The 27,951-nt window shown below is 43.8% G+C and overlaps 1 protein-coding gene across 9 annotated transcripts in view; it reads left to right on the forward strand.

The window, feature by feature from the left end:
- The window catches only part of ADAM23 (ADAM metallopeptidase domain 23), a gene marked incomplete at its 3' end in the record, with an annotated part of 74,423 nt that overhangs the window by 27,923 nt on the left and 18,549 nt on the right, over positions 1 to 27,951 (forward strand). For 6 of the 9 annotated variants that reach the window (XM_082235155.1, XM_082235151.1, XM_082235150.1 and 3 more), the window contains exons 9-24: positions 1,578 to 1,643; positions 2,963 to 3,034; positions 6,520 to 6,686; positions 7,093 to 7,177; positions 10,137 to 10,227; positions 11,746 to 11,797; positions 12,644 to 12,743; positions 13,576 to 13,647; positions 14,141 to 14,233; positions 16,195 to 16,275; positions 16,925 to 16,975; positions 19,692 to 19,755; positions 20,981 to 21,086; positions 21,926 to 22,045; positions 22,445 to 22,613; positions 26,842 to 26,953. In XM_082235155.1, the coding sequence (XP_082091281.1) occupies positions 1,578 to 1,643; positions 2,963 to 3,034; positions 6,520 to 6,686; positions 7,093 to 7,177; positions 10,137 to 10,227; positions 11,746 to 11,797; positions 12,644 to 12,743; positions 13,576 to 13,647; positions 14,141 to 14,233; positions 16,195 to 16,275; positions 16,925 to 16,975; positions 19,692 to 19,755; positions 20,981 to 21,086; positions 21,926 to 22,045; positions 22,445 to 22,613; positions 26,842 to 26,953 (1,501 nt within the window). The remainder of the gene's footprint in view (positions 1 to 1,577; positions 1,644 to 2,962; positions 3,035 to 6,519; positions 6,687 to 7,092; positions 7,178 to 10,136; positions 10,228 to 11,745; positions 11,798 to 12,643; positions 12,744 to 13,575; positions 13,648 to 14,140; positions 14,234 to 16,194; positions 16,276 to 16,924; positions 16,976 to 19,691; positions 19,756 to 20,980; positions 21,087 to 21,925; positions 22,046 to 22,444; positions 22,614 to 26,841; positions 26,954 to 27,951) is intronic. The other 3 variants (XM_082235153.1, XM_082235152.1, XM_082235149.1) reach the window with 1 other exon arrangement.

Consider the following 27,951-nt stretch of genomic DNA (forward strand, 5'->3'; position numbering starts at 1 on the left):
GAAATACTGCAAGCACTCCTCTTTAAATAGTAGTTTGCTCAAGGACTGAGTTAGCTAAATCACCATTTGCTGCTGGAATGTATGATTTAGATTTTAATCTTAATATAGAATTAGAGCCTTTTACACCAGGGGTTGCCAATTTTGTGGGGACCAACAGGCACATTGAAATTTTAAGATCGTGCCACCAGTCTCAAAATAGCCAGAGTGGGGAGCATGGCATAGCACAAAATGGGTGCTATGTCTGTAAGAGCAGAAAAAAAATAGGACCACAAAATGGTGTGGGTGTGCACCCCCCATTGGCCTCTCCCATCAGTGGGTGAAAAGGCACCCACATCAGCCTCTACTGCACATGTTCACAGAAGGAAGCTTTCTGCACCTCCCACATGATCAGAGCAGAAGGGAAGGTGGGTGTCTATCCTGACATCCAGTGTAGTGTTGGTATGTTGAAGGGAGGGGTGTTCAGTGTAGGAGAGGCCGAGCCAGAGCAAACAGAAACTGCGCAGGAAGAGCAGTCTCTTGTGTAATGTGTAGTTTTGAGAAGATATCTTCCACTGGGTGCCACTGAATGTACTGGTGGGCACACTGGCATGTGCGGATGCCACGTTGAAGACCCCTGTTTTGCACTGCCAGGCAGTAATGACTAAACACATGAAACTGCCTTATGCCTTATGAATGTCAGATCAACAGTACTACCCTGACTGGTATCTGATTCCAGGCAGAGCTCTTTCCCAGCTCTTAACAGTGGAAGCTGCTCTGTTAGGGCAATGCCCCATTAACCTGCCCTTCGGCTACCACTTGCCTGCCCTTTTACCTGCAACCAGCCCAGGACAGGGGGTAGCCCTGGCTATCAGCTTCCTCCCCAATAGCCTTGGTGTTGCTCTTGTAGCAGGGGGAAGGATAGGGACAAAGCTAGAATCGGTTGGCTCTGCCAGTCATTTGCTCTGCCTCCAGAGCAAACTGTTGGCCCCTCTGCCTTTCCCCCTTACTAGTCCCAATGAGCACCAGCAACCACTGCCCACTGCCTTAGGTATTATTGACTGAAGATGCCAGGGACTAAGCTTGGGACTTCGTAATAAAGTTTAAGCTTCACTCCAATGGATATAATTTGTAAAATGGCCATGGAACCAATCAGAAGAACAAACATGCCAATGAAACGAATATATTATAGTTATATAGTTATAGTATATACAGTGGTACCTTGGGTTAAGTACTTAATTCGTTCCAGACGTCTGTTCTTAACCTGAAACTGTTCTTAACCTGAAGCACCACTTTAGCTAATGGGGCCTCCTGCTGCTGCCGTCCCATCGGAGCATGATTTCTGTTCTTATCCTGAAGCAAAGTTCTTAACCTGAAGCACTATTTCTGGGTTAGTGGAGTGTGTAACCTGAAGCGAATGTAACCTGAAGCATATGTAACCCGAGGTACCACTGTACTGTCATTAAAATATATAATCCTAAACCCTTGAGAGGTTTCAGTTGAGTCAGGTTTAGGTACACAGAACAGCATTGCATGGCAATTGATAAAGCAACCCTAAATTCATTTTTAAAAATCCAACTATAGCTTTTAAAATCCTTCAGGTTTCCCGTGGCATATTTGAAGAAATGAAATACTTGGAGCTCATGATTGTTAATGACTATAAAATGGTAAGCTGGCTGTATTAATTAATTCTATTGTTATCTAATTTAGTTACAATATGCCCTCTTTTTTACACTTATTGTCTGCTGCAAATGTTATTTACTGATACAACTTCCTGTATTTATTACAGTTACTGAAATCCTACCTTTCAGGAGGAGGGGTAGGAAAGAAATGATAAATGATGATAAATGATAAATCCAATGTTTTGCTGTTGTTATCTTCATTTATTACCCATCCTTCGCCTTAAGGCTCTAGGTGGCTCAGAACAATTTAAAATGCAGCATTAAAAATAGTTTAAAACAAATTACAATCACAAGAAAATTGTTGGTTCTAAAAATATACATCTTAGGCCGAGGAAAAGAAGATAAATTGTCACCTTCCTGATTTATGTTCAGAAATGCCCTGGCCCTGACCACCCATCAAATTTGGCACCTGAGACTGATCCTGATAAGGATCTGGCCTGTGAAGCCAAAAATGTTCCCTATCCCTTAAGGCCTACATATTTTAGTTATCATGTTCCGTTTTAAACACTTTACTGATTTTATCTGTGTTTTAGTATGTATACTTGTTTTTTCACCGTACTGTGAATAATACAGTGGTGCCCCGCAAGACGAATGCCTCGCAAGACGGAAAACTCGCTAGACGAAAGAGTTTTCCGTTTTGGAGGTGCTTCGCAAAACGAATCTCCTATGGGCTTGCTTTGCAAGACGACAATGTCTTGCGAGTTCCTGCTGGTTTTTTCCCCTTCCCCCCTTTTTTCTAAGACGCTAAGCCGCTTATCAGCTGATCCGATCAGCAGATAAGCCGCTAAAAGCTGCTAATCCGCTAATCCGTCAATGGGCTTGCTTCGCAAGACGAAAAAAACGCTAGACAAAGAGAATCACAGAACAGATTCTTTTCGTCTTGCGAGGCACCACTGTAGCTGCTTTTATCAATAATTTTATTATGTACACAGGTTATATAGTTTTGTGATTAAGTGGTATATAATTTTTTCCAAGTAATATGTAAATCTGTTTTGATAGTCTGATCCACAGCCTTGCAATAGTATTGTTTCACTTAAAGGCGGAATTGAGAGCAATGCAAAGGAGACATGCGACCACTAGCTCCAGGAATCAAATATATTTTCAACGTGAAACTGATGGGGGGAAGTTGTTGCAGTTAACTATTTTATAGTAGTTCTCCCCCTTTTCTTCATGACACAAATGCTTGTGAATTCCATAAACGTTAGCAGTTCAAGAGGAAAACACTAGCAGAGCCACTGTTTGTTCTTTGCATTGCCAGGAGGCAAACCTCTCGATCGAATTATGATTTGACATTTTTCTTCTAGTTTAAAAAGCACCGATCGTCCCATGCTTACACGAACAACTTTGCGAAATCTGTGGTAAATCTTGTGGACGCTGTAAGTATTGCAATAATTGGTACAATTAATGCCTCATGATTCAACATTCGACTTTGCAGACGTTGGGATGAAAATAGTGGTGATAGAGGATGTAAACTTGCACAACCTTGGGAGCACGAACCAGTATATACCAATGACAATCCTACTAATCCTTATGTAGCCAAAAGGGAGGTATCAGGAGCCCTGGAGGAACCTCTGTAGATCAATATAAAAAATTGGGCTGGGTGGGGGTATCAAATACCCCAAAACAGTGAGGACTAGGTGTGATTAGTGTTCACAGAACTCTGACTGACTGGGTGTGTGGTGGTGGGGGGGCTACAACTAAAAACTAGGAAAGGAGAATGTAATAAAGTATCCTGGAAAAGGTTTATGCAGGCCAAACGGAATAATGAGCGTGAGCGCTCCGCGCTGCAGCATTTTGCTGCAGGTTCCACTTGTGACTTTTTAGTTCTCATTTTATTTACATCCTGCTGTATCATTAAACCAAAAAACATCGGTTTACAACAATATACGATAAAACCAGAACCGAGCAATAAAATTACAAAAAGTTAAAAGCAGAAAGAAATTAAAAATGAAGACCATTGTGGGGGATGTACCATATTTTTCCGTGTATAACACAACCTCATGTATAAGACGACCCCTATTTTTGGAAACCCTCAACAGTTGTTGAGCTTCTTTTGTAAGTTCGCTGAGCTGTTGAGCAGCTTTTCGACGATCCCCTGCTCTGGCTGACAGAACTGGTGCTGTAATACACTGCATTATTATTATTATTATTATTATTATTATTATTATTATTATTATTTACACCCAGCCCCCCCCCAGCCAAGGCCGGGCTCAGGGCAGCTAACAAGCAATAATAAAAACAAGTTGAACGAATACAACTTAAAAACAAGATTAAAATACAACATTAAAATATTGAAACATTAAAATATTAAAATGCAGCCTCATCACTGGAGGAGAAATGAAAAAGGAAAAAGAAAGAGGGGGAGGGAATCAAATTGGCTCCAAGCCAAAGGCCAGGCGGAACAACTCTGTCTTACAGGCTCTGTGGAAAGAAATCAGATCCTGCAGGGACCTGGTCTCATGAGGCAGAGCGTTCCACCAGGCCGGAGCCAGTGTTAAAAAGGCCCTGGCTCTGGTTGAACCTAATTTCCTTAGGGCCCGGGACCTCTAGGGTGTTGCTATTTATGGACCTTGAGGCTCTACTGGGAGAGGCGGTCCCGTAGGTACGAGGGTCCTAGGCCGTGATGGGATTTAAAGGTCAAAACCAACACCTTAAATCTGACCCTGTACTCCAACGGGAGCCAGTGCATACCGGCACTCACCAAATACTCTTCCTAAGCCTGGAAGAGCGGGTAAGCAGCCTCCTCTCCATTTCCCTGCTACCTCCACAGCACCAGCCCTCACTTACTTAGCATATAAGACAACCCTCAATTTATCACAAAAAAAATCAGAAAAAAGGTTGTCTTATACGTGGGAAAATACAGTACTCTTAATGGCAGAATAGAAAAGTTTTCAGCGGGTATTTAGAAGTTGCCACCCAAGACCAATTCAGTTCAATAAGTAGGTCACCAAAAGTTATATGAGACATCAACACATCATGCCCAGTTAAATCACCCAGGCCAAGACACAATCCAAAGAAACATGGAACAACAAACCTGAAGTGATGTGGAGTCTACTGTAATAATGGTGTCTGTGTATATAATACCTTGATTAACATAATTTTCTAAATATTGTTATCATCTTCTGTTATACTTAAGTAAAAGGTTAAATGCTGTGAGACCCCATGATATTAATAACTAGTTAGGCTGGGCCTCCTCCAGAATTCCACCCTGACTAACTGGATAAGTTTATGAAACTAAATGGCACACTAAAGTAAAATCTTATTTTTAAATGTACCCACACACAAAGATAGGATTCCAGGACAAATATTTTACGTCTGCACCCTCGAACATACACAGAACAGTTTCCTCCTTGCCCCTCATCTCTTAACCAGGGGCAGATTTGCAATAGAGTTGGGAAAAGGTGGGATGCCGTGGTGGTGCACAGACTACTATATTGCATTCTACATTATTCCTCTGTAATACACCTCAGGGTTAGGGCAGCTTCCAGATTTGTACGGCAGGCAATAGTGTTGGACTTGCAGGAAGGAATATTGCTGTGCTCCTGCTCCACTGAACTTTCCAAGCTCTGAACGTCCAATCTCACTGAACTTTCCCTTGTTGTTTGTATCAGAGCTTAGCGAGCATTCTGCTGAGCCAAGGAAGGATTCCGGCTTGAGCAGCATATAGTTGCACTCCTCTTCCTCCGCCTCTTCCCAAAGTGAGCTGTGGGGCTTTACACAGCATTTCCCACAGCGTACTGTAGGAACTAAATCAGTTAGGGAATCTCCAGCCTGCAGACCTATTTGGGCCAGCCAGCACCCACTCATTGGGCTCACAAGAATGCTTGCGCCAACCTGTGTCTACCTTCCCTGCATCTGATGTCATCTGAGGGGCAAGTAAGGGGTTGTGCCCAAAGGATACTACCAATTGGCAGTGCCTTCAAAGCCTCTTCTGCACCACTTCCCAAGTGCCTTGCAACCAGTGCTTCAGAAGCACTGCAGAAAGCGCTTTGCAATCCCCACGCTCAGGGATCAGCTAGTTGTCAGGCATTTGAGAAGCGCTGCAGAAAGTACCGTATTTTTAAATGAAGGGGAAATGTGTGTGCATCCTGTGGAGCGAATGCAGGCTCCTTGGCTTCAGCGATAGCAACGCAAAGCCTCCGAAGCGCAGAGGGAGAGCTCCCTATGCACTCCGGAGGCTTCACGTTGCTTTCTCTGAAGCCCCCGGAGGGCAGGGAACGCCCGCTGTGCTCCGGGAGCTTCAGGCAGCTATCTGCAAGCTTTCGGAGCACAGCAGGAGTTCCCACCGTGCTCCAAAGGCTTGCGGATAGCTGCCTGAAGCCTGGAGAGCGAGAGGGGTTGGTGCACACCGATCACTCTTGCTCTCCAGGCTTCGCTTCGCTTCGCTGGAGAGGCGCTGCACAGTTTTCCCTCTCTGCGCAGCGCCCCTTCAGCGAAGCGGGAGGAGAAATGGAAGGGGCTTCATTTCTCCTGCCGCTTCGCTAAAGGGCCGCTGAGCAGAGAAGGGGAGAATTCCCCCCCCCCCGTTCTCCCCCTCCTATGGTCCGGTGCGTCCTATAGAGTGAAAAATATGGTACTTTGCAAGTCTTATGCTCAGTACTTCCCAAGCTTAGGACAGGTAGGGTTGGTGAAAGATGAAGAATTAGTGCAGTAAATAAGATGACTCTACGTAATCATTTGCAGTGTTGAATTTAGTGCAATGTTGATTCTTTTAAAGGAGACTGGAGGTGTATTGGCTAATTGTATTCCAACATTTCCCTCCTGCTTTACCCCTTTTGTCCTTCCACTGGCTCTGACTGGCTAACTGTGCACGTTTTGACCCAGTGTTCTACTCCTGTGCCTATCCTGTATCTGCCCACAGATTTACAAGGAGCAGCTGAATACCAGGGTTGTTTTGGTTGCTGTTGAAACCTGGTCGGACAGAGATCGTATAAATGTCCACCCTGACCCAAGACAGATGCTTCATGATTTTTCCAAATATCGACAGAATTTCATCAAGCAGCGTGCTGATGCTGTACACCTTCTCTCGTATGTAGCGCAAGCTCTGTTTGGTACATGGTCTCTCTTTCCTGAAGGCCTCTTTTTCTAGTTCTTATTCTGTCTGCTTATTTATATCTCATAGGTATATCTTAAATGCTGCTTCTTTTAGGTATTTTATTATATTTTTTTAAAAAATACAGAATGCAGTGGAATCAATTTTATCCTCTCCTTGCTGTTGTCTGAAAGAAGAAAAGCCGCTGTAGTTCAACAGTAAAACACATGCTTTGCATGGGGGGGGGGGATCCAGGGTTGGACCTTGACATTTCTTGCTAGGGCCGTAATGGAAATGAAATTCCTATTAATTTACATGTGACAAATAAGAAAATATTTGTAGGGCATCATATATATGGGAGATAACGCTTTTTAATATTGCTTCGTTTATCTTGTTCTTCAGGAATGTGACATTTCATTACAAAAGAAGCAGCCTGAGCTATTTTGGAGGAATTTGTTCTATGTCTAGAGGTGTTGGAGTAAATGAGGTAACATTTCTCTTTTGGAGGTCTTGTGAGGAAGGGAAAATTTATGAAATAGTTCCCGCATCATATACCTTCTTTTAAACGGTGCTTCTTGTCATATGTTCAAAAATTTCAGATTTTTTTTCGGAGATATTCCTAAAACTCTGAAGCCTGAAATGCAGTCGACTGAAAATAATTTGACCTTTTATTCTAGAGTCAGCTTAGCATAGAACACTTGAATACAGGCTGAAGGCAGCCATATCTCACTGTAAGGAACACATGACAAACCCTCTATGAGAGGTGAATTAGTTCTCTTTATAATGCTATTAATTAGAAAAAAAGAAAGGAAATCTTTAAACATTTAAGGGTCCAGTACACTACTGATTAAGTGGCATGCTTTGGGTAAAGTCTGTGTTGTGGATATTTGCAAAACTGTAAGCCTTGATTTCTGTCAATTAGTTCAACATCAGTTGTTGTGCTTGGAACTTAGGTTTTAAGAAAGATTCCGGAAATAGAATTTCTCTAATGCGTTAGGCCTTTTGGACCATGCTGTCTCCTAGATTCCTCATATTGGAATCAAAATGGCCATTGAGGCATTAGGTAAATACTTCTTTCATGCAAGGTGTCGTACAGTGGTGCCTCGCAAGACGAAAATAATCCGTTCCGCGAGTCTCTTCGTCTAGCGGTTTTTTCGTCTTGCGAAGCAACCCTATTAGCGGCTTAGCGGATTAGCGCTATTAGCGGATTAGCGGCTATTAAAGGCTTAGCGGCTTAGCGGCTAAAAGGCTATTAGCGGCTTAGAAAAAGGGGGAGCGAAAAAAATCGCAAGACTTGCAAGACGTTTTCGTCTTGCGAAGCAAGCCCATAGGGAAATTCGTCTTGCGAAGCGCATCGAAAAACGGAAAACCCTTTCGTCTAGCGGGTTTTTCGTCTTGCGAGGCATTCGTCTTGCGGGGCACCACTGTAGCCTGTTTTAGCTGTTTCTGCCCTACGTGCTGGAGCCCTCTGTGTCATATCCCATGTTGTTCTGGGGGGGATCCCCCAAACCTAAGAAGCATCTTTTCAGGTAGCTTGGGGGAAGGCCTGCAGTGAATAGGGTGAATCGGTGAAAATGAGGTGCCCATCTTTCCACTTCCTTATTGCTTCCATTGAACGGAACCGCATGTTTCTGTTTTGATTTCTTCAAGTCAGGGCACCCAAATAGTTGCATCGAACTGTCGTTTGACTGCAGTTGGAAATCGAAAGATCCTTCGGTTGGCCTGCAACTAAGTGTGAAATAACCTTAAAATAGTCCTCTGCACATACAAAATTTGTTGCTGTTTTTTGAAAGCTCTACGCCAAAGGTGGGGGACTTGTAGCACCAGAGATGTTGTTGAGCTACAACTCCCAACACCCCGTCATTGTGCATTCTGGCTAGGGCTGAAGTTGAGAGTTGCCAACTTGTAACCCTTCAGATATTGTAGATGTCAGGAAAATTGTCTAGAGCAATGCTTTCCAAACTTGTCATGTTGGTGGCATGCATCATTTAGACATGCATCATTTCACAATACAGGAAAGGGTAAAGGGACCCCTGAGCATTAGGTCCATTCGTGACCGACTCTGGGGTTGCGGCGCTCATCTCGCTTTATTGGTCGAGGGAGCCGGTGTACAGCTTCCGGGTCATGTGGCCAGCAGGACTAAGCCGCTTCTGGCGAACCAGAGCAGCGCACGGAAACGCCGTTTACCTTCCCGCCAGAGCGGTACCTATTTATCTACTTGCACTTTGATGTGCTTTCGAACTGCTAGGTTGGCAGGAGCAGGGACCGAGCAACGGGAGCTCACCCCGTCGTGGGGATTTGAACCGCTGACCTTCTGATTGGCAAGCCCTAGGCTCTGTGGTTTAACCCACAGCGCCACCTGCATCCTTCACAATACAGTAGTTCAGTTTTACTAGCAAACTGGAGGAGCATGGGGAGCATGTGCACGACACACCTACACACTGCAGCTGACACACTAATGCGTTGCGACACAAAGTTTGGAAAGCTGTGGTCTGGAGTTTTATTTATGCATGAATTTGGGGTATTCTCGCACACAATAATGAATCTCTCTGTCCTATATGATGTCAGTTTTTGGGGTGAGTTATTGAGGGTTCTTTTGGCTGCATAAATAAAAGTTATTCACAAGGTAACTATGTAGCATATGTTATACTGACATTACTGCTTCCAAGTGAAATCTCTGGCCATTAGCTGCCATGGCAACAAATCACCTGCACAGTACTTGACCAACCCTTTAGTTATGCAAAGGGCCATTCTCTGAACAAAAGAGAATATACCAGGATATCTATTTTAACAAGTAGAGAGTTATCTGCTTCATAAAAGGCTGTCTACTTGTAAAAAAAGAAAAAGAATGTTGAGTATGATTCTTTAAAGTGTAACGAAGACTGTAACTGTTAGGAACAGTGCAAAAACAGTTAAAAGATGGGAAAAATCATATTTTTGCATGTAGAATGGGACAAAAGGGTGCAGAGAGTTGAGGCTTTATGCAAGACAGTGAAGTGGGGATTTACAGTGCCTAAACATATGTTTCCACATCCCTTCTCTGCACTATAGCTTTAAGCTGGTTTTACTTATATGAATGGACCAGCTCCAAAATATCTTATCATACTGTGTGTCAACATTGCTGTTATTTTTTAGACTCTTGTATTCATTTTGTGAAAATAATTATTTGCTATCTTTTGGAGGTGTCACTAATAAAACTGGACCCAAACATACATTTTTCATTTCCAGAAGTAGGTGTTCCTATTGTTTAAGTGTACATGTAGTGAAGAGTTTGAGGATACAATCCTAAACACACCTGGAAATAATTCGGATTAGTGAGATGTTTCCACTGTTTTAGGGTCTGAATTCCATACAGAATAACTAGTTAAGCAAACACTTTCTCCTAGAAATTGCAATAATTGATAGTACTTTGGTGTGCTCTCTACCTGAATCTCCTTTTCCAACAGTATGGCCTACCCTGGGCAATGGCACAAGAACTATCCCAAAGTCTGGCTCAGAATTTAGGAATACAGTGGGAGCCAGGGGCCAGAAAACCAAGTAGGTATTTGGCATACAATCTCTTTTGTTTTTATGTGCAAATTGAATTCGTAAAACTTCTACATATTTTGGACTTTTTATTATGTATAAACAGGGGTCAGCAAACTTTTTCAGGAGGGGGCCGGTCCACTGTCCCTCAGACCTTGTGGGGGGCCGGACCCACCCCCTCCCGAAAGGGCCCCCCTGCTGATGGTACTCACGCTGCAGACGCCAACGCCGCCTCGTCTTTGGCAGCATCAGCGTCCTCTGTCTCGGCGGGGCGCAGTGGCTCTGCGCCGCTGCCTCTTCCTTCCACTTGGCCACCTCAGCAGGAAGGAAGGGGTGGTGCCCAGAGGCGTCCGCAGCTTCTGATTGGCTGCAGGAGCTTCCTGCAGCCAATCAGAAGCCATGCCATGCTGCAGAAGTCAGTCTCCGCGCGGCGAGGCCTCCATGCCTGTTTAGTGCGGAGACTGACTGAGCGGGCGGCAGGGTCTGCAAGGTTCGCGGGCCGGATTAACGAGCCTGGTGGGCCATATCCGGACCGCGGACCTTAGTTTACCAACCTCTGTATAAATAAAGGATTGGGCTGCAACAGCTGTCCTGTCCTTTCCTTGCCATTCCAGTACCAATCCTCTTCTGGGGTTTGTTGGACTCTATGCAAACGCCTGGGATGTAGTGTGCTGAGGTGTGGTGCAGTGGGGAGGGAGATCAACCAAAATCAGATGGAGGCACCTTGCGCAAGCAGACTTTTTACTTGTGCGACTCTGTTCAACACATAAAAGTTCATATTAAAGGTTCTGGAATGACCATTTGTGTAGCAAATGAGGCTTCCACCCATTGCGGTGTTGTAAAACAATGCATTTTATAACCAGCTGCTAATTAATTTTTTGTTGTTATGGAGTAAGGAGATGCTATGACTTTATTATTTTGATGAACTTGTTTGTTTCATATGCTGTGGTGTTTGATGTTACAGTGATTGCAGGGTTGGTTGTTTTTTTAATGGTATCATGATTATTGCAAGCCGCTTTGAGCTAAGCCTTTGTTGTTTGAAAAGTGGAATACAAATATTAAATGAATGTAAATCAACTAACATATGTCCTTAGTTGAGGCTTGCTGTGGCTTACTCTTGCTCATTCATGTTGTGATAAACTGCCATTTACTGTGACATGCAAATGTGGGCACTGGCCTTGAACTGACACATAATAACTTGAGCGTACACTCAGAGGATAGAGAGCTCAAACTGCATTCAAGCTGGCAAAGGAACGATAGAGACTAGAAAAGAAATGATCTCTGCTGGATTTTGTTAATGAACCTCTAATGGAAAACAGCAGCTATTTTCTACTAGGGGTACTTTATCCTAAAACATATCTTTTATTTGGTCATGCAGTGCTTGCTGTATTCAACACTTCAGACAGATACGGGAGCGGAAATGCTTCTTAACCACCCTCCTCTCTTTTACGTGAAGGGTTTATTTTTTATTACTCATATATATTTTTAACTACTTTCATTCTTGGTTTTGCATTTTTCATTTTGTTTCAGAAGGATGTGAGTGCACAGAATCCTGGGGTGGATGCATCATGGAGGAAACAGGGTGAGTTGTAATAATTGGTACCTGTTACAGATTTTGTCCCCCCCCCCCCCCGGTTCTTCAGAACTAAAATAAGCAGTCTATGTTTAGACTCGTTTCTGGGCTGCATGCAGCATAGCAAGAATTATTTACAGGGCTTGGTAAGACATAAACGGGACCGCCTCTCCCGGTATGCCCCACGGAGAGCCTCGAGGTCCATAAATAGCAACACCCTAGAGGTCCCGGGCCCTAAGGAAGTTAGATTAGCTTCAACCAGAGCCAGGGCCTTTTCAACACTGGCTCCCGCCTGGTGGAACGCTCTGCCTCATGAGACCAGGGCCCTGCAGGATCTGATCTCTTTCCGCAGGGCCTTAAGACAGAGTTGTTCCGCCTGGCCTTTGGCTTGGAGCAAATTTGATACCCTCCCCCTCTTTCTTTTTTCTTTTCCTTTCTCCTTCTGCGATGAGGTTTCAATATTTTAATGTTGTATTTAGTTTTGTTTTTAAGTTGTATTCATTCAATTTGTTTTTATTATTGCTTGTTAACCGCCCTGAGCCCGGCCTTGGCTGGGGAGGGCGGGGTATAAATAAAAATTATTATTATTATTAACCATGACTTAACATCAGTGAACAGCAAACTAGTGCGTCCTCCTCAGTCATTCCCACTTTGCTGATATCCTAGCATGAGCCGCAGACTTAGAACCTGGGAGCACCACGTCATCCCAACTGAGATTGTGGTTTGTTTCTCCCTAAACACACAACAGTCAGCAAGCAAGCAAAGAATGTGGTTTATCTAGTGTTTGTCCAGTAAATTATTCACTGTGAAGCATTTTCCTCATTCTTTTTTTCTTTTTCTTTTTCGGCCTTTCAGTGTCTACCACCCCAGAAAATTCTCAAGGTGCAGCATTGCAGAATACAAAGATTTTTTGCTTCGAGGGGGAGGTTCCTGTCTTTTCAACAAGCCAACAAAGGTACATTGATTTTGGGTGGAACTGGATCCCAGCATAATTTATCCCTTTGGGGAGAAAAGTGGCTTAGGGATGGGAGCAATTTTACATGGTTAGGAAAGGGTTAAGTAGTGAAAGCTGGCCCATAAAGAAGGCTGATCGCTGAAGAATTCATGCTTTTGAATTATTGTGCTGAAGGAGACTCTTGAGAGTCCCATGGACTGCAAGAAGGTCAAACCTCTCCATTCTGAAGGAAATCAGCCCTGTGTGCTCACTGGAAGGACAGATCCTAAAGCTGAGGCTCCAATACTTTGGCCACCTCATGAGAAGAGAAGACTCCCTGGAAAAGACCCTGATGTTGGGAAAGATGGAGGGCACAAGGAGAAGGGGATGACAGAGGACGAGATGGTTGGACAGTGTTCTCGAAGCTACCAGCATGAGTTTGACCAAACTGCGGGAGGCAGTGGAAGACAGAAGTGCCTGGTGTGCTCTGCTCCATGGGGTCACGAAGAGTCGGACACGACTAAGCAACTGAAGAACAACAAGGAGCTCGCCCTCCACTGGCGTCTTATTTAATTTGAAGACATTTGTCACTGAAATGCTGGAGCTGGGGGGTCTGCATCGCCACCAGAGGTCTGGTGGAGCTTTGTCACCATGCTGGTTCATAGTGGCCGTGTGCTGTCATGCAGGTGCAAAAAAAAAGTGTTATTATATTGATGGATTGAATTTAGATACTGCCCTATACCCTGAGGTCTCAGGGCAGTTCACAGAATAATTCAGTATGCGCCTGAATCATTTAATGATAAACAGTTGTGATCTTTTAAATAATAGTGCTTTGTGTATTTGTGTTTTTCAGTTGTTTGACACCACTGAATGTGGAAATGGGTATGTGGAACCAGGAGAAGATTGTGATTGTGGTTTCCAAACGGTACCATTTTTTATACACATATACCCAGTTATTTTATCCTTCCTATCCATAAGATGAAGTGTCCCTTAAAATGAAAGCTCAGATAATGCTTGCTTAATCATGGTGTATATTTTAACTACTGTAGCAAAGTAATTGAGTCAGTGGACCCTTATAAAAAGGAAATCATTCTTTCAGTGAGAAATTCATAAAATAATTTTTAAGCTCCATATTGTTTAAAGCCTTGAATTGTTCACCTTAATCGGACCATGTGAATCCAGAATCCTAAATAAAACGTATGTGTTAAAGTTAATTATTATAGATATATTCTTCTTTATTCTTACTTTAGTATATAAGATTCCTTGCACTGGATTGTGGCCTAGTTTTATGGTGCAACCATATATGAACACTGTCGATTTATCATTTTAGTCAATACATGATTGAATTGTTTGTATGATTGTTCGAGGTAGTTAACTTTGATTTTTAGTATTGATTGATCAGAATGTGTTTTCCGCAGGATTGCAAAGCAGATCTGTGCTGTAAGAAATGCTCACTTTCTAATGGAGCTCATTGCAGTAATGGTCCATGTTGTAATGAAACCTCCTGTCTTGTGAGTTTGTTTGTTTTTTAACTTTTTTACCTTTGCTAGAAATATGGGCTAAACTGCAAAACCGTCCTCTCTATGTGCTGCAAATGGCCGAAGCTAATTTAAGAGACTTTTAATGGGGCTCAGTAGCTGATACTATGATAAAACATCAGTATAGAGTGAATTGATAACTACATGTCATAAGCAATGATAGTTCGGCATCTGATGAATTATGTTTACAATGTTCTATCAAAGCTCTTTACATTGGACACCTTTGTTGTATATAATTATACACTCTGATAGAATACTACAAATGCTCTTGTTCTGCTTTCCTGTTCTTTGTTATTAGCAACACAAAAAAACATTAATTGCTCTTCTCCTGGTTTCATGATACAGAGGGAAGAGAAAGCTGAGTGTGGTCAGATGTGCACTCTGGACTTTAAGAAGTCCAATTTCAAAAAGCTTAAAAGTGAGATTCCATGGTCAGAAATAATCAAAGAGAAGGGAGTCCAAGATGGATGGGAGTTTCTTAAAGGTGCAATTTCAAAGACCTAAATGCAGACAGTTCCAACAAGAAAGAAAAGTGGGAGGCATCTAAAGAAACCAGTGTGGCCGCATAAGGAGCTTAGAGATACGAGCTGAGATTTAAGAAGGGCATTATTAGAAATGGAAGAAAGGGGAAATCACAAAGGAGGAGTATACACAAATAGTCAACAGTTGCAGGCTGTCAGGTGGGCCAAAGCTCAGAGCTCAGGCTTGCAAGAGAGGTTAAAAATAATAATAATGGTTGATTCAGCTATGTTCGGAGCAAGAGGAAGAACAAGTGGTAGGTAAGTCTGCGTGGAGAAGGCGAAGAAATGCCATTGGGTGACAGAGAGAAGGCAGATTGAAAAATGACTTCTCCGAGTCCACCCCCTGTCTCTTCAGCAGCTTCTCTTTCCAGTCTATTTCAGAATTTCAGAAATAGACTGGAAAGAATTTCAGAAATAGACTGGAAAGAGAAGCTGCTGAATTGCAACTCATTACCAAACTTAAAACCATGGAGAGACCTGGTCTGAACAAAGACATTGGATTCTTATCTCATTATACATGACTAAGCCATTTTTCACCTTCTCACCCCTTGCCTTTTCCTGTAAGACCTATTGCAGTCGTTAAGAGTTGTCAACAGGCTCATCTCAGCTATCTGCCAATCTCCCATTCCCACCACCCTTCTGAGTAATACCCCTCCCCACCTTCACACTATATAGAAGGATCTGGCAACTTCTGTTTCAGTGTATCTGAAGAAGTGTGCATGCACACGAAAGCTCATACCAAGAACTAACTCAGTTGGTCTTTAAGGTGCTACTGGAAGGAATTTTTTTATTTCAGCTCTATTGAGAAACTCTGCATCTTGTCCAGTGGTTTGAAGTGTGGCTAAGCAGCCCTCAGGCTACTGTACCTTCTCTTCCATCAAGACAGCCAGTTTGCACTTGCTACAAGTGTACTTTTGCACGTTCTCCAGCAGGAAGACAAACATGCCACTAGTGTTGCAGGTCTCTCTCAGCCTCCATGTCTTTTGGTCTTGTGCACACCATGAGACAGTACTCCGCCCACCCCCCGAAACTCTGCTACATGCCCTCGCAAACACCCCTGTTCACAAGCTCCTGGTCGTGAACTCCCAGCAGCTGCAATGAGCTAAATCTAACTGTTGCTGGCTGCTAAACTGCCCCTGACTTCTTTACACAGAAACAACCACGGAGGCTGTCATTGAGAGCAGAGGAGTGATGCCAAGAAGGGCTGCTTAATCTCTTCCTTTCTTGTCACTTTTCCAGTCAAAATCAACACCTCCCCCCCCCCCAATCAATTTGCCTTTTCACCAGTGGGGTAAAAAACGCATTCCTGTATTTAATCATTATTCCTACCCATTAAAGAAAAGCTATGCATGCTTGGAGTGATTTTTATTTAAGCCATCTTAGTTATCAATAAAAAAATCTTCTGATTTCCAGTTCTTTCCCCGAGGCTTCGTATGTCGCTCTCCAGTGAATGAGTGTGATATTACAGAGATCTGTCCTGGGGACTCTGGCCAGGTAATTAAGTTAGATGCTTCCCATACTACCTTGTAAAACAATGAAACCATTATTATTATTACTTTTATGATGACTGTAAGATTCTTTCAGCGAGAGGGAGATGTGGAGAAGATTAATTTATTTTGATCTAATTTATTATTGTGCATTCCTAAAACCTAGCCTGAACTGTGTTTTCCTAAAAGGAAACTCTGGCATCTTTGTACATCTTTGCTCGTGTGTGCGTGTGCTCAGTGAATTATCAAACGAAGAAATGTCAGGGCAATTAATTGTAAGAGAATTAATCAATTAAAGATGCACAGACATGCTTACCCCATTTTTCTCTGATGTAACAGGTATTATTTTAAAAGAGGCAATCATTTTTGTGCGAAAGAGAGGGCAGATGCTCCAAAAATGATATGTGCAGTTTTATAGTTGGTACTCATGCTAAAGATAATTAAGCATTTTAAAAATCTGCTGCCCGGTTAATCATGGGTGTCTTTTCAATCCATTTAATCTAACCAATTAAGCAACCAAATGTTGCAGCCAACCTCAGTATTCATAACATTTTGTTTAATTGCTCTCTCTTGGTATTCTTTTGTCTGCCTGTATGCCAAATGTGTTGTCTTATAATTCAAACCTTTTTAATTAAATGGTCCCTTTCATCCTTCAGTGCCCACCAAATCTTCATAAGCAAGATGGGTTTGCTTGTGATGCAAATCAGGTAAGTAAGTCTTTAAAATATATAGTACAGAATATTTATTTTTTGCCAGGCTGTATTTTTTATCTCTTGGTCTTTTTATTTGCTATTTGCTTCATTTATTGTTTTTCTGTTGTCTTAGTTGTTGTGAGGCTTCTAGCCACTTTATGTTGTTTTTAAAAAGGCAAGTTTTTAATGTTTTATGTTTTGCTGTGTTTGATGTTTTAATTTATTGCAAGCCAGCCAGAGTGGCAGGGGCAACCCAATCAGATGGGTGGTATATAAATAAATTATTATTTTCATTATTAAAGAAGAAAAACTACAAAGTCTTTAGATAAAGAGTGCATGTAAAATTCATGCTGTTCATTAACTCGACCTGTTCATTTTCTTAATGGTTGCACCTGATGGCTAGGTTGTGAGTTGGAGCTGACTCCCTAAAAATTATTTTGACCCCTCAGTACCCCTAACAATTGGGCGATTTAAAATAATTGGGTGTTGTTGTGGTGGTGTTGTGACATCTCTGCTGTAGAGCTATTATGAAGGGCCTTCTAAAACTCAGCCACCTCTGCCACCTTGCACCTTTGCCACCTTGTGAAGTCCTCCACTAACCATCTCCCGCAGTTGTGGTGTCACTGCAAGGTTCTGTGGCTCAGAAAACAGGAAGCACTCCTCTCTGTTTCCTGATCTCCAGCACCATTTTGCCAGGCTCCAAGGCACAGGGAGAAGAGGCTGCTTTGCAAGGTGAGTGGGAGGGCTTTTCTCTGGGATAGAAAGCAGAACGGTAGGGGGGCAGACTGCCTTGAGTGTGTGCATTGCCAATCTCTCTCTGTGTGTCTGCCCCCCTGCCTGTGCGTATGTTTCTGAATGTGTGTGTTCTGTATGAGTGTACAAGGCAGTGTGTGTTGCCCAGTTTTGCAATTCCCACAGCTGACCTATGGGCCTTAAAGAGTTGGACAATCCTGAGCACGTGGCTCTTGGGCTGAAACAGTTTGGCCACCCCTGCAATAGTATTATCCAGTGCTCAGCCTGCATATATACAGTGATGCCCCGCAAGACGAATGCCTCGCAAGACGGAAAACTCGCTAAACGAAAGAGTTTTCCGTTTTGGAGGTGCTTCGCAAAACGAATCTCCTATGGGCTTGCTTCGCAAGACGAAAATGTCTTGCGAGTTCCTGCGGTTTCCCCCCCCTTCCCCCCTTTTTCTAAGCCGCTAAGCCGCTTATCAGCTGATCCGATAAACTGATAAGCCGCTAAAAGCCGCTAATAGCGCTAATCCTCTAATCCGTCAATGGGCTTGCTTCGCAAGACAAAAAAACCGCTAGACGAAGAGAATCACAGAACGGATTCTTTTCGTCTTGTGAGGCACCACTGTACTGTATTTTTCGCTCCATAGGACGCACATTTTCCCCTCCAAAAATTAAGGGGGAATGTGTGTGCATCTTATGGAGTGAATGCAGGCTCTTTGGCTTCAGCGATAGCAACGCGAAGCCTCCGAAGTGCAGTGGGAGGGCTCCCGCCGCGCTCCAGAGGCTTTGTGTTGCTTCCGCTGAAGCCTGGAGAGCGAGAGGGGTCGGTGCGCACCGACCCCTCTCACACTCCAGGCCTGAAACCTCCAGAGGCTTCGGGTTCCTTTTGCTGAAGGGTAGGTGCCCCTTCAGCTAAGGCGCAGCACCCCTTCAGCTAAGCAGGAGGAGAAATGGAAAGGCCTCTGTTTCTCCTGCTGCTTCGCTGAAGGGGCACTGCGCAGAGAGGGGGAGAATTTTTTTTCTTGTTCTCCCCCTCTAAAACAAGGTGGGTCCTATGGTCAGGTGCATCCTATAGAGCGAAAAATACGGTAACCCACCCTCAGCATTTAAGGAATCAGATTCTAACCTGCACTCAGTGTCTTCTAGGTGTGCTTCATTACGCCTGGAATGATCTCTCTCGCAACATTCTCTTCCTGCCCTTCGAATCCCTCATAACTTATAAACGTTAGACAATAGCAACATGACCGTTCTGAGGTTGTTGGATACTGGTATCTGTGCAGCATCTGTCAATGGGGAAACAATCCAATTTTTCGCATGTTAAGATTTTATAGTGCTGTGGGTTAAACCACAGAGCCTAGGACTTGCCGATCAGAAGGTTGGCAGTTCGAATCCCTGTGACGGGGTGAGCTCCCATTGCTCTGTCCCTGCTCCTGCCAGCCTAGCAGTTTGAAAGCATATGAAAGTTCAAGTAGATAAATAGGTACTGCTCCAGCGGGAAGGTAAAGGGCATATCCGTGCGCTGCTCTGGTTCGCCAGAAAGCGGCTTAATCATGCTGGCCACATGACCCGGAAGCTGTCTGCAGACAAACGCCGGCTCCCTCGGCCAATAAAGCGAGATGAGCGCCACAACCCCAGAGTCGGTCACGACTGGACCTAATGTTCAGGGGTCCCTTTACCTTTACCTTTACTCTGAAGAAGCGGCTCTCCCACTGGGAACCATCAAATTGTAGGGTTTGGAAGGGGGCCTGGGGGGCATCCCGTCTCAGCCCACTGCAATGCAGGAATCTACATGGAATACGGAGCAGTATTAATTTACGTTTCCTAAAGAGACTGACCCAGGAAACTGCTCCGAGCGTTCCCTTTGGTAACAGAGCAGCGTTGAAAAAGGGGAAAAGAAAAAAAAAGTATGTCTGTTGCTGATAAAATAGGTCAGCTTTTTCTTGTCCCTGTCTGAAAGACAAAATGTATATTAATTGCGGTTTGTTTCTATTTAGGGTCGTTGCTACAATGGAGAATGCAAGACGAGAGATAATCAGTGCAAATACATCTGGGGAGCGAGTAGGTTGATTTAAGTATGCTGTATTCAGATGCAATTCTTTCTTGTTTGTGCTGCCTGCTTTTCCCTTTGGTATAATTTTTCAATTAAAATTGTGCTTTTCAGTAATAAAAGGTAATGTTCCAAAAAGTAATTTTTGTAGTTTTTAATACACACACACACACACACACACACACACTTTTTGTTGTTTAGTCGTGTCCGACTCTTCGTGACCCCGTGGACCAGAGCATGCCAGGCACTCCTGTCTTCTACCTCCTCCTGCAGTTTGGTCAAACTTATGCTGGTAGCTTCGAGAACATTGTCCCACCATCTCGTCCTCTGTCGTCCTTGTGTCCTCAATCTTTCCCAACACCAGGGCCTTTTCCAGGGAGTCTTCTCTTCTTATGAGGTGGCCAAAGTATTGGAGCCTAAGCTTCAGAATCTGTCCTTCCTTTCCTCTATTTAAGTTTTCTTAGGACAGGAAAGGCCTGTCTCCATCTGCATTCTAGAGCCATCATGGTACTTATGGCCACATTCCATATATATGAGAGACAGGCCTTTCCTGTCCTAAGAAAAGTTAAATAGAGGGAAGTCTGCTGCCTCCTCCTTTCTCTGGAGTCCTCTCAAAAGCCACTCTGTTTGGAGCCAAGAGACCCACCTGAATAATGTTGGGTGCAGTACCTGGACTGTTAGCAGGAGAAGACAGTAGGAAAAAGTTTCCCTTCATAAACTTCCTCAAATAATCTTAGGCTCTAAACCCATTTTTTTGTGATTCTCCACTTCTGCAGCAGCCCAGTGTCCCATTCTACATTTTTCAGGACGCTCCCTTGACCTTCCTCCACCCAAGAGGCTTATCTTGGAGTAAGGAAGAGGGGAAGTTTTATTTCTGTAACTTTCTTAACTTAACCTTAGGATCTTTCTTCTTACTCATTTTTCACAATGTAATTTAATAAACTTTCAATGTACCGTCACTATGCATCACATGCTTTCCACTATGTGGTGGTAAAAAAATAACCTCCAAGTTCCTGGTGCATGTATTTATTTATTTTTATCAAGTACGTGATTCAGAAAGCGATTTTCAGACACACACGTTACGTTTGTAACATGCAAAGCATTTAGGACATTCACCTTTAAAAAGTAATGCTAGCAACCTCAGCAGTTCCTATTCTCTTGGCTACTTTTTAACAGAAGAAAGTTTTGCTTGCCTGGGTATGTTAGTAGAAATTACTTTCACTTTTTCTTCCATAGAGGCTTCAGGATCTCATAAACACTGTTACGAGAAGCTAAACACAGAAGGCACGAAAAAGGGAAACTGTGGAAAGGATGGAGAGAAATGGATTCCATGCAACAAGCAGTAAGTTTAACCTTTTAGAATGAATATAAATGTCGTGGTTAGAAATTCCAATTAATGTTTTGTTTTTCTGAAATCAGAAACCTGCCTGAGTTCCTTTAGGAGGAAGGGTGAGATATAAGTTCAATAAATATGCAATAAAAGTTTCTGTAGAGAATTTAAACACATTTAGGATACAAGGCACTGTCTGTTGTGCTCAGCGGGGTCCTGAATTTCACAGCCCATTTCTCCATCTGATGCAGAGCTCATACTGTCTTTTAGTTATTTTCATTGCTTAGAAACACTTTGACCTGCTGATTTGTAGTGCTTTGTGTCACTACTCTCTACTATGCTGTGATCTCCTTTTAAAATTCTTTTACATTATGTAATCTGAATAGATGCCTATCCCATAAAGGGTGGAGAATAGGATCTGGCTGGTGAGTCAGGTACTCAGCTAACCCACTATCTACAGGCCACTTTGGCAGGTAGGCAGCGTAACCCACCTGTCAGTGGTCCAACAACACCATAACATCAGGTGGCCAAGCTTCAAATGAAATACTTTTTTCATTTCTTTGCAGCTTGGCTTAGGCTCAAGGGGTTACTGCAAAGGTATGTTCCTTCAGCCTGTATCAGTGGGGATTACAGTCAGTGTCCATCAGCCGATTTCCCCCTTGCTTTTGGCAGGGATCCGTTGCTCTCAAGTTCCTGACCAAGAACTCTAAATGTGTAGTCTGTCCCACTGACCATTGGCTGATCAGTCCTGATTGCAATCTCAGCTTCAGCAGGATTCAACTGCACTTGGGAACAATTTCCATTTTACAAAATAGGTCGTTAATGTAGTATATTTTTATTTTATTTTACAGTGATGTGTTCTGTGGGTTATTGCTTTGTGCAAATCTTGATGGAGTTCCACGAATTGGTCACCTTCAGGGAGAAATCATCCCAACTTCTTTTTTCCACCAAGGTGTAGTAGTGAATTGCAGGTGAGTAGTGTCATATACAAGGTGTATTAAATCATTTTTAGCTGAATAATTAAGGTACATTTTGGAAGTTAACTTCTCAAGAACTAAAACCAAAGTTTTGCTTCATAAGACTTAAGTTTAGTTTACATTTCTGTAGTACATGTCCCAAACATCCTATTTTAAGTATATGTATCATTGCCTTCTAGACACCAATATTTAATATCAATGTTTCTAAAACTTACCTGCTTTTGTTCTTGCTGCCTCATTGAAATAATTCAAAGTTTTACTATTGACTTCAGTGTAGTCAATATAGTACTTGCTTCTCAGAGTATTTTGAGATCCATGAGCTTACTTTATACATTTGCTTGCTTTATAAACTTTTCAGTCATGCTAAGAGCTTAAAAAAACTTCTTCTTCCAGTTGTGCCCACGTACTTCTAGATGATGAAACAGATTTAGGATATGTTGAAGATGGAGCTCCGTGTGGTCCTCAGATGATGTGTATGGACAGAAGGTGTCTGTCTATCCAGTCTCTGAATATAAGCAGCTGCCCTATTGGTGCTAATGGAAAAGTTTGTTCTGGACATGGGGTAAGTCCCAACTAAGTTTTGCCCACTTTCCTAGTCCAGCTAAGATTAGTCCATATTCCTCGTTCAATTAAAAAAACCATTTTGTAGTGTTTCTCACCAGTGGCGTAGCGTGGGTTGTCAGCACCCGGGGCAAGGCAAGTAATTTGCGCCCCCTAACCCATGGATTTGCGCCCCCTAACCCATGGATTTGCGCCCCCTAACCCTAACCCCCAGATGTTGCGCCCGGTGCGGCCGGCCCCCCCTGCACCCCCCACGCTACGCCACTGTTTCTCACCATTAACCTATATGTGTCTTCACACTGGACACCGAGAAAGAGATATTGCTCTTTCCTCTCAGTACTTAGTTCTGTTTACCTGGCTGATATTCCAGCAGGTGCGTTCTGTGAACTGGGTTGTTTTTTTCCAGTTGTGCCTAGAGCAGAACAACTTGCTGGAGATCTGGAAAATAAAGGCCACAATTTCAATTTCATTTAAGAAATGAGTGCTGCTGGATTAGGCCTTTCTCATTCAGCTGTCTCTTGTCAGTAACCAACCAGCTGCTACAGGAAGCTTTCAGTCTGCAAATGAGCACAATAGCACTCTCTCACTCACGTTCCCCAGCATACGGTATTCGGAAGCAAACAGCCTTTGATACTGGAGGTACAACATAGCCATGATGACTAATAGACAATGATTGACGTATCATCTATGAATTTGTCTAATCCTCTTTTAAAATGGATGGCTCTCACCACTCTTCCTCATCCAGCCAGTTCCTGACAGGCATTTTGGACTGCTTCAACTGGATCTGTTTGCAACTCCTGACAACACTCAATTTCTCCAGGTCTTCTCTCATTTCCAGATGAGAGTGGTGAATGCGAGTCCTTGGCCAAGAGTCTCCTTTATGCCTTGATGGGCCATGTTGGCCCTGGTTTTTAGACCTACTCAGGCTCTCAATGGAGCCACCATGACCACTTCCTCTTTGCTTGGATTTGCTGATCCAGCGTCCCATGTGATATCTGGGTCTGAAGTGGGTGAATGTAGAAGAATGGTGTTTGGACAGCAGTGCCTGAAACTCAGGCTATTGATACCTTCATGGCATCCTGCATTCTTCCACAAAACAGATCATTCAAAGTACCTGGAAGGCTTTCATTGCCTTGTGTGCCTCAAAGATGATTTTAGCTTCTTCTGTGTCCATTCGGCAGGTACATTATAGCTTTCAGGACATCATGCTACCATCCTTTCGTCCCAATCCAGTCCACCCTCCTGAGAAAGTTTGGCCTTGGGTGTTTGATAGGCACTTGAGAAATGCTTGAATCAGGGGTGTAGCTAGCTGCTCCAGCACCCGCAGCAGCGGGGACAGGGCGATCTGCCCACAGAGGCAGGGTGGCGATCCGCCCAGGGGGGCACCGTGGCAAGCTGCCCACTGAGTCTAACTAGTGGACACAAGCCCCACGCTGCTGTTTCAGGCAGCGCAGGTCCCGAGGCACTGCGTCACTCCCAGGAGAGACGCATGGCTCAGGCACGCTGTAGTGCTGCCCCTCATGGTGCGCCATTTTGTCACCCCATTAGGGATGACACCCAGGGCGGACCGCACCCTCCGCACCCCCCCTTCCTACACCCCTGGCTTGAATTGTACAAAGGACTTCCAGCAGTCAGAGAGTTTGCATCTCTCTATCCATGAACTCCAAGAAATAAGTTTTCATTCTCCACTTTGGCCAGTTGACTGTGGGCCTGCTTTGCCTGCTTTAAGTGACTCACTTAAACTGCTGGTGCAGTCTAATATCACACCAGTCTCAGGCCACTCTGCTTTCACTGTGGATGCCTTTGCATCTAACGCTTCTGTTTTGGACATTTGCAGAGATGCAGTTTGATCTTCTCCAAGCGCCTGTACAGTGGTGCCCCGCAAGACGAATGCCTCGCAAGACGGAAAACTCGCTAGACGAAAGAGTTTTCCGTTTTGGAGGTGCTTCGCAAAACGAATCTCCTATGGGCTTGCTTCGCAAGACGACAATGTCTTGCGAGTTCCTGCTGGTTTTTTTTACTCCCCCCCTTTTTCTAAGTCGCTAAGCTGCTTATCAGCTGATCCGATAAGCTGATAAGCCGCTAAAAGCCGCTAATAGCGCTAATCCGCTAATCCTTCAATGGGCTTGCTTCGCAAGACGAAAAAACCACTAGACGAAGAGAATCACAGAACGGATTCTTTTCGTCTTGCAAGGCACCACTGTATTTCTTTTTTATTGCTTCTCTAAACCCCAAACTCATTACAAGCTTGACATGTCTGCATCTGCTGGTGCTTCTTTTAGGAGATGTGTGTTGCAGCGGGTGGTTCCACAGAGCTGCACATGCTTTTCTTCACCTATGCTTATCTTGGGACTGCTTGAGTGTATTTCATCTGATGGACAGACACCATAGAAAATGGTCCATTGTGTGCCCCAAAGATGATTTTAGCTTCTTCTGTGTCCATTCGGCAGGTACATTATAGCTTTCAGGACATCGTGCTACCATCCTTTCGTCCCAATCGAAAGGTGTCTGTCCCCATGTTGTTCAGTCTTCGTTCTCTGTCCTCAGCTGTTGCATTTCCTGCCTTTGGGCATGAGGTGGCAGCATAGCCCATCTCATGGGCATATGCCAATGAAAACCACCTTTCAGGTGACTACAACAGACTGTTCTCTAACAGAGGAAATCCTATACCCAGTAGAGTGTTCCAGAGGTTAAGCACATGGGAGATTGCAAAGATCCCCAAGGTTGGCAAACTTCTGATCCCCTTCTGACCCCCTCTAGCCAAATGGTGAAGCTTTACTTAAGAGTAGAAGGAAGGGAAGTCCCGCGGTAGTCTGGGTGTCTCCTGCATCCCACCCAGGGAATGGAACACGGGTCCCTTTCTCTAAAGGCTCCTTCTGTTGGATGTGCAGAAGGCATCCAGCCTCACCCATTTCCTTTGGGCATCTGAAACACCTTTATGTAGAAGTCTGTACTGTCATTTTCTGCTAATTTTGACGTAACAGGTTTGTGTCATGTGTGCCTTTCTTTCTTTGCCTCTGCTAATGCTCTCTTGCTTGCTCATGAGACTGGAAGTAGGGAGGAGCTGGCTGGTTTGTCAGAGTTTAATCATGTGTCACTATTTGTTCAGGACAAGGGGGGCGGGGGAGAGTTAACCCACTGAAAGTAAAGGTAAAGGGGCCCCTGACCATTAGGTCCAGTCATGGCCAACTCTGGGGTTGCGGCACTCATCTCGCTTTATTGGCCGAGGGAGCCGGCGTACAGCTTCTGGGTCATGTGACCAGCATGGCTAAGCCGCTTCTGGCGAACCAGAGCAGCCCACAGAAACACCATTTACCTTCCCGCCGGAGCGGTACCTATTTATCTACTTGCACTTTGACGTGCTTTTGAACTGCTAGGTTGGCAGGAGCAGGGACTGAGCAACGGGAGCTCACCCCGTCATGGGGATTCGAACCGCCGACCTTCTGATCGGCAAGCCCTAGGCTCTGTGGTTTAACCCACAGCGCCACCCGCGTCCCTAACCCACTGTAGCCTCTAGCAAAAGGAGCCTTCACAGCAAGTGAGCAATGTTTCAGTTTCCGTTTATGCTGAAATGCAGTAATAGCATGTCAGTGTGAGTGCTTCAAAGCACACACTGAACCAGCTTCTGCACAAAACTCTTTTTACATTAGTGAACATGCTTAAAGGAATGTGTATGCAGATCAGGTTCTCCTGCGATCAGTAGAGCAGCATGCAGATCTGAGAGCATCTTTTTTCTAGTTCTAAAGTATAAATGGTAAAGGTAAAGGGACCCCTGACCATTAGGTCCAGTCGTGGCCGACTCTGGGGTTGTCTTGCTTTATTGGCCGAGGGTGCCGGCCTACAGCTCCCGGGTCATGTGGCCAGCAGGACTAAGCTACTTCTGGCGAACCAGAGCAGCGCACGGAAACACCGTTTACCTTCACGCTGGAGCGGTACCTATTTATCTACTTGCCCTTTGACGTGCTTTCGAACTGCTAGGTGGGCAGGAGCTGGGACTGAGCAACGGGAGCTCACCCTATCGTGGGGATTCGAACCGCTGACCTTCTGATTGGCAAGTCCTAGGCTCTGTGGTTTAACCCACATCGCCACCCATGTCCCACAAAAATATAAATGGATAGTACAAATGGATTTTCCCCTAAATAGGACTACTTACTCTACCTAGGAACTTTAACAGATGAACCAAGCATATGATTATTTTTTATTATGTGGTAACATGATTTTTCTTTCAGGTATGCAGCAATGAAGCCACCTGCATTTGTAACTATACCTGGGCAGGGACAGATTGTAGCATGCATGACCCCAAAAGGAAAGAAGAAGCAGAGAAACCTAATGGACCAAAGGGTTTGTGTAATTTCAGTTTTTCTTCCCACCCCCAACTCTTATATAAGTACATTTTTGAGCAGGAAAATTTGGAGCAAAGTGCCCATGTACAATGCAGGTGTGTGTGTGTGTGTGTGTGTGTGTGTGTCTAGGTAAATAGCATTTATGCTAGGTATGCTAGGTGAAAAGCATTTATGCTTTTACCTGTAGCATTCCAGAGGTGCTCACAGAAAATCTTTACCTACTGTGAAAACTTTTTAGCTGTTGCCTTTTCTGTTTAATGACGTAGATCTAGGTAATATATTCTATTTGAAACCCATTGATAATCTTATATCCCAGTATGGCAAGGGGTTTGTTTGTTGGTTATTTCTATTTTTGATATATTATAACCATGACAAGAACGCTTCAATCCTTTACAAATCTCTATTAGAGTTAAGTTTGGTATGGAGGAGGCTTACATTCTTAGGGGACATCAAATGCCATTTACCACACAATCCTGTGCATGTCTATTGAGAATTAAGTCCTGTTTAGTACTGTGGGGACTTAGCAGGAGTAGCAAACAAAGTTCCAGTTCTGTTTCACGACAGCTTCCACCATCCCTTGCCATTGGTCATAGTGTCTGGGCTGATGGGAGCTGGGAGGGCACCACGTTGGCCACCCCTCTGCCGCCTTAAATGTTTTGCCCAGTTATGCTATGGAGTCCCTTCTTTCATATGACTTCCTGAAAGTTTTTTGTAGACTATATCGCTGAATAAAAGTAACAAAAGCATCAAGAAATATTCCAAATGTTAATTATTCTTAATTTTTTTGCATGCTGAAATAGATCTTTGTTTTATTGTTGCGTGCTTAGCAGGCTTTAAAGTTTGGGGGTTTTTAAAAGCCCTTTGAATCTATTAACCATAGCATCCCTAAAACCCAGTACTAAAAAGTGAACCAGCCATAGCTTGACATTTTTGGGGGGAAATTGGTTTTAAATTTTCTCATTTTCAGTGCACCCTGTTAAATTTCCCATATTTTAA

The sequence above is a fragment of the Podarcis vaucheri genome, assembly GCF_965113315.1.
Source record: "Podarcis vaucheri genome assembly, chromosome: 1".
NCBI lineage: Eukaryota > Metazoa > Chordata > Lepidosauria > Squamata > Lacertidae > Podarcis > Podarcis vaucheri.